The 17,243-nt window shown below is 37.2% G+C and overlaps 2 protein-coding genes across 2 annotated transcripts in view; both read right to left on the minus strand.

The window, feature by feature from the left end:
• The window catches only part of LOC144637039 (putative skeletal organic matrix protein 5), a 17,355-nt gene extending 13,777 nt beyond the window's left edge, over window positions 1-3,578 (minus strand). The window contains exons 1-2 of the mRNA XM_078496209.1: window positions 3,566-3,578; window positions 2,893-3,155 (exon numbers count right to left, since the gene is read on the minus strand). Coding sequence (XP_078352335.1) covers window positions 2,893-3,155; window positions 3,566-3,578 — 276 coding nt within the window. The remainder of the gene's footprint in view (window positions 1-2,892; window positions 3,156-3,565) is intronic.
• Window positions 3,579-13,420: 9,842 nt separating this feature from the next.
• On the minus strand, window positions 13,421-15,770 carry LOC144637040 (putative skeletal organic matrix protein 5). The gene is made up of 5 exons (XM_078496210.1): window positions 15,564-15,770; window positions 15,118-15,232; window positions 14,885-14,924; window positions 14,451-14,583; window positions 13,421-13,965 (listed from the first exon to the last, which is right to left on the minus strand). The coding sequence occupies exons 1-5, from the start codon at window positions 15,699-15,701 to the stop codon at window positions 13,450-13,452; spliced, it is 942 nt and encodes a 313-aa protein (XP_078352336.1). The 5' UTR covers window positions 15,702-15,770; the 3' UTR covers window positions 13,421-13,449.
• Between the last annotated feature and the right edge of the window lie 1,473 nt (window positions 15,771-17,243).

The following is a 17,243-nucleotide window of genomic DNA, read 5'->3' on the forward strand; positions in this document are numbered from 1 at the left end:
AAAACTAATATAATTTCAGCCTACTTCTTTAATATGTGCAATGCACATTAATTAACACATTTCGTCAAATTATCCCCTACTCTCTTAACAGCTCCGCCTTTCATCCCTTCCCCCTCCCTCGAAAGCTCTTGACATAATTTTTAAAGAACTTCTGATTGTCTATCACAACGCATCTGGTCTATGTTTTTTAATGATAATGATAAGAGTTTTTGTAACTCTTTTGCAATGAAAAAAGAAATGGACAAATCAACAAAGAAAAACAGGGAAGATTGATAACCTTTTAAATAAGAAGAATTTTTCTTGAAATGACAAGTGCTGTGTTTAATACGTTGTATTTAAAGTATTAAATTTCCTCTTTTCACGTTGCTATATGTTAAATTTGCTACTTACACGTTGTTGTCATACAGTTCCTTGCAAGTCTGAAATCGAACTGCTAAAGAAAGATGATAAAAAGATCATTACTGACATTGTCAATCGAGAAATGAAGTAATGGCGTTGATCGAAATAAAATAAATTCAAATTTAAGGGACAATATCACGGGAAGTCTTCTAAGTTTTTGCGTAATCTATGGTAGAATTATGAGGGTTTAATCAGTAATTAACAGCATAACCTTTGAACAACAAGAGATAGGCATAAATTCATTCGTAAAGTTGTGAACATAATAAAATCAATGGCTTTAAGTGATTTTCTTCCAAGTAGCGCTGTTAAACTTGCAAACGTCGGGCCGATGTTTTCAACTTTTCGGCCACTACTGTCCTATTCGTCCTTAGCCAAATCACATTTTAACAAATTTCATGACCAGTACAGTACGTTTTAGCAACGCCAGGCCACTTTTAGTCATTCCCAATTTAAACCAACTCCTTTAAGCCATGGTGATACTGTCCCTTTAAGCATCGATTCCCTTTTTCAATGTTTAATATAAAAAAAAACCTTACGAGCATTCTCAATCGTATACAGCATGCCTACAAAATTTATCCAGCCCGTAGATTACTTCCTGTTTTACCTGTTTCGCAGTGTTTTCCCGTATAGAAAGCTGAACACTCGCATTGGTATCTCTTGTCTGTATATCCATTCAGGCAGGTTCCATTATGAAAGCAGGGACTACTGGAGCATGCGTTCTATTGAGAACAAAAACATCCCCTCCCCGCAATCAGTTTTGTGGTTCCTTTAATGCTACATGAGTTTTAGGTCTTTGCAACTAGGCTCTTACCGAAAGTGCTCGTAAAAAAAGCATTAAATGCTAAAAGAAGTGCTCGTTTTTTGCCAAAAAATGCTAAAATAATGCTAATTTTTTTTACAAAAGTGCTCGTGGGTAACATAAAAATGCTCACTTTTTCCGTTTTTTTTTTAAACATAGAATATTACATTTTTCAGATTTTCAGTTACATTTTTCAACAATAAAATGTAACGATCAATGTTTGATGTCAGAGTACGCTCTCGAGCTATCTCTGCCTTGGCTGGCTGACTTCCATTGTTCCTCGATGACAACGTGGATGACGTCATCTTAGAACGAGGGTGATGGACTGGGTTTCTAGAAGGCAACCACTGACGTATCAAACCTATTCCCCAGGCCTCCACGGCTCCTTTGACTAAAATGAGGGCTAATGCATCTTTGGCACCATAAATAAAGTCAGATTGTGCTTTTTAACACAAAATTAGACAAATAGTCAGTCGAAAATCCAAAATAATGCTAGCAGTGCTTTTTGGGATAAAATGTAAAAAAAAAATGCTTGCGAAGCCAAATAATGCCAAAAAAAGTGCTAGCACTTTCGGTAAGAGCAAATTTGCAACGCTTAGCCATAAAGAATGCAACGGTTAAGAGGAAATCCGCCAGGACTTCGAGTAGTTATTGGACAAAATTATGTACCAAAACTATTTACACCTGATTGCAAGCTTTTTTGTTACTGCTTCAAATATCTTATCGAAAGAAATCTTTTCTAACAACACCAAACATCGAGAACAAATTTCGAAGTTTCGCTGAATTCCACTGAATCGCTTAAGACGAATTTACAAAATGGCTACACGTGAGATTTTGCCTATACCTTGTGAACTTTGAAATTCATTTTCTCAGACTCTGAAAAGAAATTGTTGTTGGTGTTATCATGGATAATTACTTACATCTTTACCTTTTATTAAGGGTAGGAAATAACGCAATAGGATTTAAATTATTCTGGTACTTGATTTTTGTCCAACTTTAATATATATTACTCGACTTCCTAGTGGATTCCGTTTTAACTTCTCTTCAGATGTTTTGTCCCACTAATGAATTTTTTCCTATGCTCAGTGTTACTTCTCATCCTGTCAGGAGAGGAAATGAGATTTGCTGTTGATCTAGCGCCTAGTGCAAGATATTGTAACACACGATAGAGTGTACGCGCCAGCCACGTCCCATATAATAAAGGCCCGACTTAACGCACGCAACATTCAAGTGCAACATATTGCAACATTTGCGCACAACATGTTGCACACGTTTGCTCACCATTTTGCAAGGTGTTGCAAAATGTTGGATGGTGTTGTTTTAGAGCGACATTTTTTTGGGTATCACATGACGTTGTACTCGTTTGACCACGTTTTTGTCACATTGTTGCACCAGATCATGCGCACTTGTTCGATTGAAATTTTTTAAGCGCTATCTGACATGTTGCCACATAATGCAGCAGGGTGGCCAAATGTATGCAACATGTATCGCACAACGATGTTGCACTACGTTGCGTTGGAAAATTGCGTGCATTTGCCAGCTACTTCCAGAAATCTCGTAACACGATCCAGCAATGTTTTACACTGTGTTGCGCTGAAATTTTCTGTGCGTTCGGCCTCGCCTTAAGGCTTTCTTTAAAACTGTTTTAAAAAGTTGTAGATTTATTTCCATATGTAGCTTCAAAAAAAATTTACCTTAGTGCCGGTGTAGGAAAAGCCTGCTCGTGGTTTAAGATCTTCAGGGTGTAAAGAGTGATCCGAGTCACTCAGCTCGCATAGTACTCTGTCGTTTATTGGTGGGCCGATGTTGATTGACATGCAGCGACTCTCCATAACACATTGACCTCCGCAAGGATCACGTGTCTGACCCAGTTGTAGAGAAAGGTTTTTAATCACGTGACTCTGAAGAGCATAGCCATCTTTTTCAGTTGTAAATTTAACGTGTCGCCAGCACGTGCCTGCAAATAAAAAAATGATACTAAAAAGACATATCAATGAAAGGGAGGCTAAACACAATAAATAAAACTATTTTGCACGGCGGAGAGAGGGAAGGATTTGGGACTTCAACGGTGAGCCGTTCTAAACAAAAAGTCTCAAGGAATGGTAATTGTAATTTTTGGTTACAATTAGAGTTCCTTGATGCTTTCATTACTAAGAACTTAAACCCAAGCATCGTTGAAGGTATTAAAACCTTTAAAGAATTAGATCTTTTTCCTTGATTACGCAACTTTTTTTCTTTTGTTACGTAATGTCATCCGCGCTCCTAATAATAATGATAATAATCACTTTGGTATATAAGCTGCTTGCTTATAAAATTCAGTATTGCATGATAATGACTGAAATAGAGCCGAAATATTGTATTAATTACCATCTCTTCTCATCTTGTAATAAACCAAAACTTCGTTTTACAATGATAACGTTACTCGGTTTCGATTTCTATTTGTTTTTCCCTAAACTGTCAAATGGCTGTGGATCACCTTGCTTGAATGTAAAATATGTTAGTCAACTGTGCAGCTTTCACTAAACATTGCATTTGCAAAAGCTGTTTTTGTAGCAAATAGTGGAACCCTTTATAATATAACAAATCAACATAAAAATAAGAAAGGGCATACTAAATTTAAAATTTTAAACGGTACATTAATTGCGCAGAAAGAAACATGACCAGTTTCGGAATTTTAAGACACATTTGCTGAAAAACATACATAGAGGATAATACATGGTTGCGCGGAGATATAAAACATTTGTCTTCGACTGTTCGAAATTTCATATTGTCAAGCAACCATGTATTATTCTGTTTATTATATAAACCTACTAATTACGATATTTTTGACCATTTTCCGAACCTTTAAAATATTGTCCGAAGGTCGTACGAATGTTTCCAAACATGTTCCGAACTTTTCCAAAAATTTCCGAAGATTGCCGAGAAAGATCCGAAGATGATTCGACTTAATATCGATAAACTTTGGCTCATTTAGCATTGAGACATGGCAAACTCGTCAGAAAACGGTTTGGGAAGAGAAAAATTTTTTGAACGCGCGACCGGGCAAAATGAACCAAATCCTGCAATCTGATTGGTTCCGGGAGCGGGCGGAATTTTCCGATCTTGCCCGCGATCAACAGAACGGGCGGGATGTAGATTGCGCGATGAGATTACCGCGCGAGTTTATTTTGTAGTGATGGAAGTTTTGCTCTCCAAAATTAAAAAACTTGCTTACCAACAGTTGTAACTGTAAGAGGATACCATACTAGTGGAATTAAACATCTCGAAACCCTTTAAAAGGCGGGTATTCACTTTCTTTAATTATCGACAAAATAGAGTTGTAGTTTTTTCATTCGTAGTTTGTCGTTATTTGTGCATTTCGCAATGATTTTCACACCACTTCGGTAAACTACACTGGTTTTCAGACTCCATTTACGAGTTAAACTGCTTTGTTTATCTGTCACGTTTTTGCCAAAATATAACACTATTTGCAGTCGTCATTCATAAAAAACGAGATTCTATGATTGAAAACGGTCATCGGTTTGGGCAAATTATTGCAATATTGACAATATTGTGCCTTATTACACGACTAAGGCGGTCCGAGGGCCAATAACTAAATCAGCCAATCAGATTACTTTATTTCCGCTCCCGCGAGGGCCGATATTTTCCAAGTATCGGACCGGGTTTTGTCCCGAATGATCCCGCGCTAATTCCCGCGCGATTTAGCGCAAGATTTTTGTCTATCAAATCAAAGATGGCGGAAAGTACGGACGATATTTTCCGTAAAAATCACTGCAAAACTCCTGAATGGATAAGAGAACCAGAAATGCCCTCCTTCGACCTTCAAATTCAAGAATTTCTTGAGTTTTCTACTAACGGTGAACAAGCAGAAATGACGGAATGCTCACCTACAAGCGAAACTTTGCAACGAAATGATAACAACAGCCATCACAGTGAAATTGAATGCGAAGTCATTAATGATAGCCAAGAGCTAGAAGATTTTATTTCTGCGCAAAGGTCAAGCAATACAGTCAAGAAAACGAAGTCCGATATGAGAGCCCTTCAGCGTTTTTGTTCCAGTATTAACGAAACGAGAGAGCTGGAAAAAATGACATCGTCTGAACTTGACAAATTACTGTCAAAATTCTTCAAGGATGTAAGAAAAGAAAATGGCGCAGAGTACGAGCCAAGCTCGCTGACCCCTTTTCAACGAAGCTTCCAACGCTATTTTACAGAGAAAAAGTTACCTTTCAACATATTTGAAGATGAAACGTTTTCCCGTTGCCGTCAGGTCCTTGCTGCTAAACGAAAGAGCCTTGTCCAGAGCGGTCGCGGTAACAAGCCAAACGCAGCACGGGAGTTGACCGTAGAAGAGCAAGATCAGCTCTTTGAAAGCGGCCAGTTTGGAGACCACGATCCCCTAGTCCTCCAAAGGACCCTTTGGTGGTTCCTTTCATTGCATTTTGGTTTCCGGGCCAGAGATGAATCGAGAAAGCTGTGCTGGGGGGATGTTTTACTGCAAAAAGATGCTGAAACAGGTCGAGAGCTTCTTGTTTGGCGAACGGAGAGAGGGTCAAAAACCCGCCAAGGAAACACTGAAAATGGCCATAAAAGACCTTTCTCGCCCAAGCTGTTTGCAACTGGCGATTCTAGATGTCCGGTGAAATTTTACAAAGCATTCGCAAACCACAGGCCTGAGGACATGAAGAAACCCGAAGACCCGTTTTACCTGGCAGTGAAGCACAAAAGGAAATCCGACGACAACATCTGGTATTTGCGTACACCACTGGGCAAAAATCAGCTTGGAAAGTTTATGTCAGATGCAGTTTCTGCTGCTGGCCTCCAGTCAGGTGAAAAGAAGCTCACAAATCACAGTGTCAGGAAAACCAGCATCGGTCGTTTGCTCGACGGCAATTTTCCTGAAAACTACGTGATGCAGCTGAGTGGTCACAAAAATATCCAAAGTTTAAGCTCGTACAAATCTGCTTCCTTGGGCCACCAACGCCAGATGTCAGACACACTCAGTGGACGAAAAGAGCCAGAAAATGCCAGTACCAGTGATATCAATTCTTCCATTCAGGACAGTGCAACCTCCGTGAGCTGTTCATCGAGCTCGAACGCCCTCGAAGGTGTTTTTGCAGGTGCAAATATTTCCTCTATATCAGGATGCACTTTTCAAGTCATGACAGGGCCCGTTCAGTTTGAAACCAACCAGCTGCAAAGCGGCCAAGAAGAATCATGATCGAAAGCGACGACGAAGATTAATCCTGCTCAAACTTTCCAGTGCCAGCCACCGCGTGTTTTGAGTGACGCGTTTATGACAAATAATTTTTTTCAGCTCTGAAGTTTGACTAATTTTCCTTTAAGTTTCAAGTCTCGAAGTGATTTCGATTACAATACATTCAATGTTCAGTTTGTTAGATGTCATTTTTTCCTCGTTTACTGAGTACTTTTCATAGAACAGAGCTAAGTTTTAGACTTTGTAAAAATTGAAATTAGTTGAACTGGTTGAATGAAATGACAAGCTGGCCGCTTTTTGACAGTTGACAGTTTCTGCCACCGTTGACAGCGAAATTTATAAGAGCAAATCTTATTGGTTAAATAAAAGCAACTTAAATTGATTCCAGCATTGTGACGGCTTACTCGTGAAAACAACACGTCACCGTGAAACCGCTACATCGGAGTTTTTATTGCTTTGAAGATGAAATGACCTTAAACACAGACATAATTATAACTCCTTTAGCGCGCGTAAAAGTTTTGCCGCACATTGTTTTCCACGACATCTACCAGGAAGCAATTCTCACTACACAAAGTTTTCAGTCGTGTAATAAATCTCTTATTAACCAAGCTTGCTCGGGACCGTACTGGGCGAATATTGGCCCTCGGTCTTTTTTGTACGGACCTCGCTGCGCTCGATCCGTACTGTCAAGACCTCGGGCCAATGTTCGCCCAGTACGGCCCTCGCGCTTGGTTAATAAGATATATGTATGTAGAAGACCACACTTTCGCACTGTTTGTTGTTGTTGTTGTAAAACGCCACACGTAGGCGCAACTCGTTATTTCAGGAAACCCTACGGGAAGAGCTTTTGATTATAAAAAAAGTCAAGATTCATTTTTTTATGTCAAGATTGATACAGAAATTACTTATCCTTGCATTTCTTTCTCGTCTTTTGATCAGTTACGAATTTCGGGCGAAATTTGCTGAAAACATACATTACTTTACGTCAGGTCTCGAAAGAATTTGTATTTTTGAAATTTTATCCTGCTGCTACACAATGTTTTCTTAAAATTCATTTGCAGATATGGAAAACAGTGGCCTCCGCTTGAAAACATGTTATGCTTCTTTTGTCTTCTTAGCTGAGTTTATTTAAGAATAAAGAATACCTTCTTCCTTCCAAGCAGAATTAACGTTATTGTTTGGGCAAAACAGGTGAAAAAAAACAGGCAGGGGGTTGCGTAACTCAATAACACCTAAGCTTCAGTTGAAAAATGTCCTTTTTTTAATTTTTACAATATAAATCTTCCAAATTGACTGACTTGAGCTGTGACTGTCTTGGATATTCCTAATTTTATTTAAGTTTTAAAACACTGCATTATTTCACAATTGATTTTTGTTGCCATTGTCAAGTGCTTTCAAGTATAATATGAAAAAAACACGTACGAAGGCCGACATTTTTGTTCTCCAGAAAGTTTACATTAAATGCATTGAAACAATTCAGTATAGCGTACGTGCCTAAATTGCAGTTTGTTTACTCTCAGATATGTTTTGGCAAGTTTGTGTACAAACTATATTTTTTTAAAACAAAAACAGCTTCTTTCCTAGCCTGTCGTGTACATGTATATGTAACGAACGCATGCTAAATCTTGTTTGGAGTTTTCTCTCGCGTATGATTTCTTAAACCACTTCTCCTCCTTTATCTTAATAAAGGTGTTTTCTTCATTAGTACTAAATGCTCGGTTAGAAAGTGTGTTTAATCCAGGCCAAATATTAGCATGTTTACCGAATTAATTAGTTTCGTGACTTGTTAAAGGAGAGCATTTCATAGTTAAGTCAATACGGATTCTTAAAATAGTGAATATTCTCACTTTTAGTCATAGTTATGGAAAAAGTTACACGTAGACGCACCTCGTACCTCCCAAGCTCCGCAAATTATGAAATTAGCATGACAGCCGTCCAGAAAATTTTAGGAAAGTCTAACTTCTATGGAACCACTCACTTGCTCACAGCGAAAAACACTCTTTTGCTACCCTTAATTTGTTTCACCGTTTGTTGAAAACCAAAACTTTAAGAAAAGAACTGTACTCTTTAAGGGGGGTCCTTCTTAGCTACCAATTTGTTGCTAGGAAAGATTTCTGACCGTCAAATTTTGGAAACCGAACCTCATATGGATAAGATTTTTGTACAACTTATTTCTCTTGAAGAGTCCTTCAAAAGTTTCAAAGCACGGCCATATTTGACAAGTCACGTAACCAGAATAGAAAAACCCTAAAACTGAAAGGGCGTTTAGATATAGGAATTAAAATCAGTGTCAACAGATAAAGAACGTCCATGTGCTTAATGCTTAGTGTGGTTTTTAGGAAATTCGCATTATTATTAAAGTTATGGCGTTATAAAGACTCGTATTATTGAACTTTCTTCAGTAGCGTTCCTTTCTGACATGTAAATGGTAATTCCATATGAAGGATTATGAAGAAATATAAATTATCTCTAAGTCTTAAAAAAAAATCGGAACTTAACATTTCTCTCAAAAGTTTTAGGAATCTCAAATTCTAGCGCGCGGTTTGGGAATGACACTAGTTAAGGGCGTGTAATATCAATTTTTTCAATTCAGTTGTCCTCCCCACCAAAAAGTCACAGTTTAGCTTTGCCGAACGCTTCAAAATAACTTGCCACCAAAAACCATCTTGAGAAATTCCTTAGCAACTGCTCTAAATCTGTAGTTAAGAAGGACCCCCCTTAAATAGTCATTGTTAGTTTTATATTATGCAAAACATTAAGTAGGTTCAACTCGGCGCTAGCAAGTCTAAACAGAAACGAAAAAGAGTTCCATCTGTTTTACGGCGCTTTACCAAATTTGTATACAAAAGAAAACTTCAAAATATTTTCAGATAGGTCTTGAAACCTGGGACGGAAAACAATACGACAAAAAAGGTGGATAAACAACCGACAGAGAAGTTGTAATTCTGTCTTTCATTATCGCCCGCGACGCATGGCGTCATATTAGCGCGCGCTCGCACGCACAATTTTATCCGCTTCGGAGGTCGTAAAAGCCAGGTTTTGATCCATATTTTTTCTTTCACAATTAAATTTAAGGGGTGAACCACGTCCACAGCCAAAATTTTGAAAAAAATCTGTAAGACAGTTTTGAGCTATTTTTATAATCAGCAAAATATCACAATTTCCTATTTTGCGAAAAATCTGTCTTACAGATTTTTAGATTATTTTTCATGAATGATAACTCAAAGCCAATTTCTTATTTCTGAAATTTTGAGGTAGGTCGTACGGGTAGATTTTGAGAAAAACGCCGTTCAAAATACTAAGCTGTTTATTAGCATTTTTTTCCAAATATCGCATAAGATGGTTTTAGGATGTAACAAAAACTGATGTAAAAGTAAAGAAAAGACCGTTTTACAGAATAAAAGCAACTTGAGTAACAGATTGTGTGGAAAAACTCAAACTAAAGATTGTTTCATAATCTATTCAAACAACAACTCTACAAGCTCTTTTGGAGAAGAAAACGTGTTCTTTACCTATTAATTTTTTTAATATGTAAGTTGTTTGCAAGATCAGATCAATCTAAAAAATTAGTTGGCAACAGTTCCTGTGAAAACCGAATTCTAAAAAATATTTAAGGTGGCTGGTAATGGTTTCCGGCTTTATACTATGATAAAACAGCATTGCAAGTCTTAATCAGTTGCTGCTGCAATAATTGTATCAAACAAATGTCCGATCTTTGGTAAATTGTGATTACTTGCTTGACATTGCGGGTTACCATAACAACATTATAACCTGTTAAAAACACCCTTAGTTTTAGCTTTAAGTAGTTTTAACTCAAAAACGAGCTTGGTAACCCCATTTTTATTATTGAGTTATAATCCGTAATTTTCTTATTGACTTTTGTTGGCATAGTCAAGTGCTTTTAAGTATAATATAAAAAAAAAATTACGGAAGCCACGACACTTCTTTTCCCCACAAGCTTACATATTTCACAGGAAAGATTTCAGTATAGTATGGGTTCCCTAAACAGCAGTTTGTTTTCTCTAAGATAACTTTTGGTAACTTTGTGTACGAGTTAAAAATAACAGCTTTTTTTCTAAGCTTCCATCCATATGTAACGAATGCACGCTAAATTTTGTCTGTAGTTTCCTCTTCCGCGTAATTTCTTATAATTATTATCAAACCATTTCCCTTCGAAGTTGACAACAGTTGAATTTAGATTGTTTGTTTACACCTTCAGCTAAAAAAGTATTTTCTTCTTAAGTACTAAATACTTAATCCAGGCCAAATATTTACAATTTAACCGAATTGCATATTTACCTAAACTCGAGATATTTTTAATTCAAACAAACTTTGTACTCCAATGGTATACCACTCACCTTGATTTGCAAATGCAAGACTCCGTTGAACCCAAGCTCCCCAAATAATGGACACGAAAAACGAAATAAGAATGGCAGCCGTCCGGCAAAATTTTAGGAACATCGAAATCCTGTGGAATCACTCACTTGCTCACAGCGAAGAACACTTTTTTTACTGCAATTTATTTGTCTGTTTTACGGCTAGTTAAATGACAGCAATTCATAACACAATACTGATTCTTTAATAAAATAGTGTAGTGTTGTCATTGTTAGACATTCATTATGCAAAGTTGGCGCAACTTGCTATTTTAGAAAACCCCGCGGGAGGAAATTTAAATTATAAATAAAATGTCAAGAGTCAAAAATATATTTATTTTTTCATTTCTTTCTCGTCTTCTGATCAGTTTCGGGATTTCGTGACAAATTTGCTGAAAAACAAGCATAGCTTTACTTTAAGTCTGGAAAGGATTTCTGTTTTTGAAATTTCTCCTCTTACTACTGCAGATATGAAAAACAATGAACTTTCATTTGCTGGAAAGCATATTGTGCTTCTTTTTGTCTTCGTCAGATGAGTTGGTTTAAGAATTGAGCATACTTTCCAAGCACAATTATAGTTGTTGTTTGGGTGAAACAGGTGAAACACAACGGCAAACAGGCATCGGGTTGCGTGTCCTGAGCGTTGATGGTTCAATAACACTTCAGTTGAAAAATGACAATTTTTCAACTTTTCCGATATAAATCACCCAAATAAACTGACTTGGGCTGTTAGTATCTAGGATATTGCTAATTTTATTTCAGTTATAAAACGCTGCATCATTTCGTAATTGATTTTTGTTGCCATTTTCATGTGAGCTTTCAAGTATAACGTGAAAAAACACGTACGAAAACCAAGACACATTAGTTCTCCAGAACGTTTACAGCATTGTGTTTGTGCCCTAAATTGCAGTTTGTTTTCTCTTAGATATGTTTTGGTAGGTTTGTGTACGAACTGTATTTCTTGAGTTAAACTTTTTTCTAGGCTGACCGGCTATATGTAACGAATGAACGCTAAATCGTGCTTAGAGTTTCCTCCCCCGTATCATAAGATAAGATAAGATAAGACACTCCTAAAGAGGTTTTTCAGTGAACAATACATGAAAATGAATAAAATTTAAAATGTGTACCCTGGTTATATATTATAAAAAATGAAAAGAAATAGAAAGAAAAATGCAAGAAATAAGAAAAAAAATTAATTTAAATTTGATGCAGCGTTTTTATAATGTTATAATTATTATTAAACCCTTATCTTCTTGGTTAATAAAAGTTTTAAAATGGTGTCTTCTTAACCGCCGCATCGGAACTGCGGTGCTTATTCGAGGACGGTGCTTATTCGAGCATTAAAGAGCATGGCTTTTATTCCAAGGCCGGAAGAAAAGCAATTCGGTCCGCCGTAGCTTCGCTTTGAAAACGTCAAATTAAAATTCTGAGAAAGTATTGGTATTGTATGGTAACTTTATTTACAGTATATACGGTTAAATAACATCAGGCCTTAAAATATATTACTTATATCATTTACTTAATCTTCATTATATTAACTTGGTCAATTATTAATATTAAATGACAGAAATCTAATAGTTAAATAGTATAATAACAATAAAAGAAAATGCCTGCTTTCCATGAATGCCGTGCATTGTGTGTTTATATTTATATTCCTTACAGCCAAGGAAGAAACCGCTGCATTCTAATTTAAAATTAACTTGTTCAACAGCACCGCACAAGCTGAAGCTGACGTGTACAGTGGTAAACAAATACAGGAAATCTTTAGAAAACTATAGTGTTCCCTAATCTCCGGAAGTATATTCCCTTTCCTGACTTAAAAGTGTGACTACAAGCTACTTATCACCCTAAGTGTTTCGCCAAGTTCACCTGTACCACGTTAAAACCTGGTTTTCATTCGTCCAATTTTATACAAGTTGACTTGTACCTCTTTTTAATAACACGTTTCTTACAGTGAGACTGAGAGGCATTGCTTATCTATAGTTTCGTTTCACCAATCCTGAAAATGTAAATGTTGGTTATAGTGGTCATGCACTAAACTTCATATCTCTCCGAGATAGCTAGTCGACCGGCATGCCACTGAAACAGAAAATCAAATGAACTGAAACATAGTTAAAAATCCCAACTAGCAGGAGGCAGACTAGCTGGGCAGGCATATACAAAGCGTGATCGAGGATTTGACACGGGACGACCGAGATCAAATCCATCTAGTGGCAGGGTGGGGGGTTTGAACCCGGGACCTAAGGATTACAACACCAGCGCCCTAACCACTCGGCCACGCTGCCTCCACAAAGAAGTATATTTTCAAGTAGTCCAAGTCACTTAGTGTTCCATCGCCATTTTGACAATTTATTTTGGACACGCGCTTTCGTCTCGATTCGCCTGTCCTGACACATTCCTCACAGTTAAACATGAGGTACAAACCTGATTAAACATCTCGCCAAAAAGAGATCTGAAACGTGTTTACGCGCTAATGAATAAAAATGCTGTGGGCTTAAATGGAACACCAAATCACAGAATACATTTAAACGTTAAATGAAGTTTTACTTTCAAAAATTATCAACCATTTGATATTAGTGTGGTTATACATAAGGGCCCTAACGATAATAAAAACCAGGTAAAGGTAAAGTGGTTTGTTTGAAAGTTTATTGTTTTCCTCGTCAGTGTACCAAGATATATCCCATGGCTTTGATGTGTTTGTATCCATTATCCGGTGACCACGTAGCCTCGTTTCCACAAGTGTTGGAGTCATCAGGATACCCTCCTGTACCAAACCCGATTCTGGACTCACAGGTGTGGCAATTATTTTGGTTGTTACCAATAAAGCCAATTCTTGCTTTAGAAGCCCAATTTCTTCCCACAGCATTGAACCCTTCCTTGTTACAGTTGGTCTGCAGGGAGGCCTGTGAACCAATCAGCGTCTTCCACGTGTTACGACCCAGTAAGGTGGCGCGGTATTTCCCGTCAGCGATCAGTGAGTACAGAGAGTTGGCCTGTTTGTTGATGACAATGAAGTTGATCTGTTGGCCGATCTTCATACCGAGACAGATTTTGGAGAAGGATGTGTTCCAGTAGGTCGTCAACTTGGTCTCGATAGTGTCCATCCCAGTCTCCCCTCCAGCAAGGTTGAACGGTTGTTCGTTGATCCATAGGTTGGAATCGTAATGAAAGGTTTCCTTTGTTAAAAAAGAAAGTAAATAAGTTTAAAAGGAAAAAAGCCTATTACGCTTGTCGCTCAAAACAATAACAAAAGTTAATATGAAACGCTTACAAAGTTACACCTGACTACAGCCCGATCAAAGCAAGTTCAAGTGGCTGATGACAGATCACCTGTAGAAAGCCAATCAGAATGCGTGACTTAAAACCCCTCAGTTCCATACTCCTTTCACCATCCAGGTAATTTCAAGTGTTGATTAAAGATGACACGTTGTGAGCCAATCAGAATGCGTTGACCGTCAATACCCAATACCCCAAGAAAGCATGAGATGGGCGTCGGCTGCTTTCGGCTGGTAGTTCTAAAATCGTCCCCGGAAGCTGACCAAACCGCAAATTCCGGAATCAACATTTTTACTTTGAAAATTAAATATTATCTGTAATGCAGACTCACCATCTGTGCTCTCCGCTTATGATGAATTAAAAAATACAATATTATTTTGAATACCTTGCTACCATCAATTTTCATCACCAGCGTCCATCCACCACCTCCGCATGCTCCAAGGTCAGCGGTCATGTGACAGTAGACCGGAATTGTTGCTGATCCAACCTTCAGTTGGTACGCTTTGTTACCTTCAGACCTATTAAAAGACAAAAATAAATTGATGCGGTTTTACCTATATTAAGAAAAATACGAGACTAAGGTATTTGTTCATGATGTTTAGCTTAATTTTGTCCAAAACATTTTTATACTACAATGCAACGAGTCTGTCTTAGTTATTTATGAACTCTTTTGCAGTAAAAACAGATCTCTAAGTAATCTCTAACAAAGATCTCTAAGTAAGATTGACGATCGTTCAATTTATTTACTTCGTTTTCCATATTTAACAAAAATTGCTAAAGTTACTCGTCTGCTAAAATTTAGATTAATTTGCTACTTACGCCTTGTTGTCATACAGTTGCTTGCAAGTCTGAAATTCATCTGACAAAAAAGATGATAAGAAGATCATCGCTAATTAAACTAAATTGACATAATTTATTGTTTAATCGTATACTGCCTACACAACTTAAATTTAAAGATAAACAGTAGATAATGGCCTTACGATTTTATTGATGTCAAGTACAGTGCTGCAGTGAAGGTTTATCTAGGTCATAAACTACTGCTTTTTTATTACCTATTTCGCAGTTTTGACCAGTGTAGTTAGCTGTACACACACATTGGTATCTCTTGTCTGTAAATCCATTCAGGCAGGTTCCATTATGAAAGCAAGGATTACCGGAGCACGCGTTCTGTGGAGAACGAAATATATCCCCTCCCTGCAATCAGTTCTGTGGTTCCTTTTAATGCCATTTTAGGTCTTTTTGTCCCCTGAGCAAAACACATGCACACCATTTCTTTTTTTTAATTTTTTTCCCCATACATCATATCTATTTCCTTATACGGTGCTACTTTTCATCTTTTGAAAGAATAATTGAGATTCCCAATTGGACTAGCTCCCAGAGCAAGGGATCGCTACACAGGGTAAAACAAGAGCGTCTGTACCAGCAGAATCTCATTAAAGCTGCATTAAAAGTTGCAGAATTAACTCTTTATGTATCTTTTTGGCACTAAATGTTTCACCTCAGTTCCAGTGTAGGTAAAACCTGCTCGTGGTTTAAGATCTTCAGGGTGCAAAGAGTGATCCGAGTCACTCAGTTCGCATACTACTCTGTCATTTATTGGTGGACCGATGTTGATTGACACGCAGCGACTCTCCATAACACATTGTCCTCTGCAAGGATCACGTGACTGGCCCAGTTGTAGATAAAGGTTTTTAATCACGTGACCCTGAAGAGCATAGCCGTCTTTTTCAGTGCTAAATTTAACGTGTCGCCCGCACGAGCCTGCAAATAAGATCATTACAATACTTATATAAATGATCTTGTACATATTAATACAATCAATGGAAGGAAGGTTTTTTAGTTTTACACTATGCAGCTATATTTTGTCAATGCATATATTTTAATATAATTGTTTTTATTTTTTCGGTTGCTTTTATTGTTGTTTATTCAACTGACGTCTATGTAATTTTAAAGTTCTTATCGATGTAAAATGTAATGATACTTAAGGCGTTTCAAGGGGTAAGCACATGAGGTTTGTAGACAAGAACTCAGGCTCGTCGTTGACAACTATAAGAAAAAGCAAATTTTTTGGCCTAAAAGAAGTAGACCCTATTTAATACCTTGTATCCTACCATATTAATACCTTGTACAGCAGGCACAGTCACTTTACAGTTTTCGGCAGAGAACCGTTTCAACGCAACCAATTGCTTAACGGAATGCTTACACAAAAATACTGTGTAAACTTAAAATTCTTTAAAACTCGGATAACCTGTACGTCTAATTTATCGTTCGCTCATTCGGGATAATTTCAATTATCAAGAGATAAAAGATGGACTCTTGAACTTCGAGAGATATTGAAGACAATTCGTCACGCCCATGTTATATTGGTGAGATGACTCTTCAAACACGATTTCAAGGGCGCCAAACGGAGATGCACCGCAGGAAAAGCGTGTTCCTTAAGAAAATGTTCGCTGGGTGGCAAATTTGAATTCAGTAGACTACAGAACGAAAACTTCAATTTTGTAGTCAACTTTTAAGACAAAGTTTAACGTGTGGCATAACACAAATTATCACTGCGCGTCGTGCATCGCACATTAAAACCATACGTTTAAAAACGCCTAACTTAACATTCCATCCCCAACTCTATAATTCAATCTCTGACATGAAAGATTGTTTTTTTAATACGGTAAAAGAATGAGCAAAAAACCGACTTTAACTAACTAGATTTTGTCGCTAGATAAAAAAAGTGTAAAATAGATCCTTTTTCCATTTGCCATACAAATAAAACCACCTGCTAAAGATCTTTCCGTCGTGTTAAATTTTATTTTCTCTGAATTAGCCAGCTGCAACATATATATCGTTAGCAAAGTCTTCCAATTATTAACAATATTTTAAGCGTTTACCTTGCTTTTCTCGGGACAGAAATAAAATCTTCTTACTTTTTAAGAATCGAACGATGTTTTAGCAAGAAAAATACTGCATAAAGCAAAACCGCGAAATCCGTAATGAAAGAAACATTTACCTTGTCGAGTTTCTCATTACCGACTTATCTACTACTTTAGCGGCAGGAAGAGGATTGAGGTATGGTAAGGTAAATAAGTCACCAAACAATAACGTAAGATATTTTAAAGCAACAAAAAGGACTATGCCTACCTTGAGAACAAGTGGCCTGTGATATAAGAGCAGACAAAACGAACCA

The sequence above is a fragment of the Oculina patagonica genome, chromosome 13 (assembly GCF_052425735.1).
Source record: "Oculina patagonica isolate OP01 chromosome 13, crgOcupat, whole genome shotgun sequence".
Lineage (NCBI taxonomy): Eukaryota > Metazoa > Cnidaria > Anthozoa > Scleractinia > Oculinidae > Oculina > Oculina patagonica.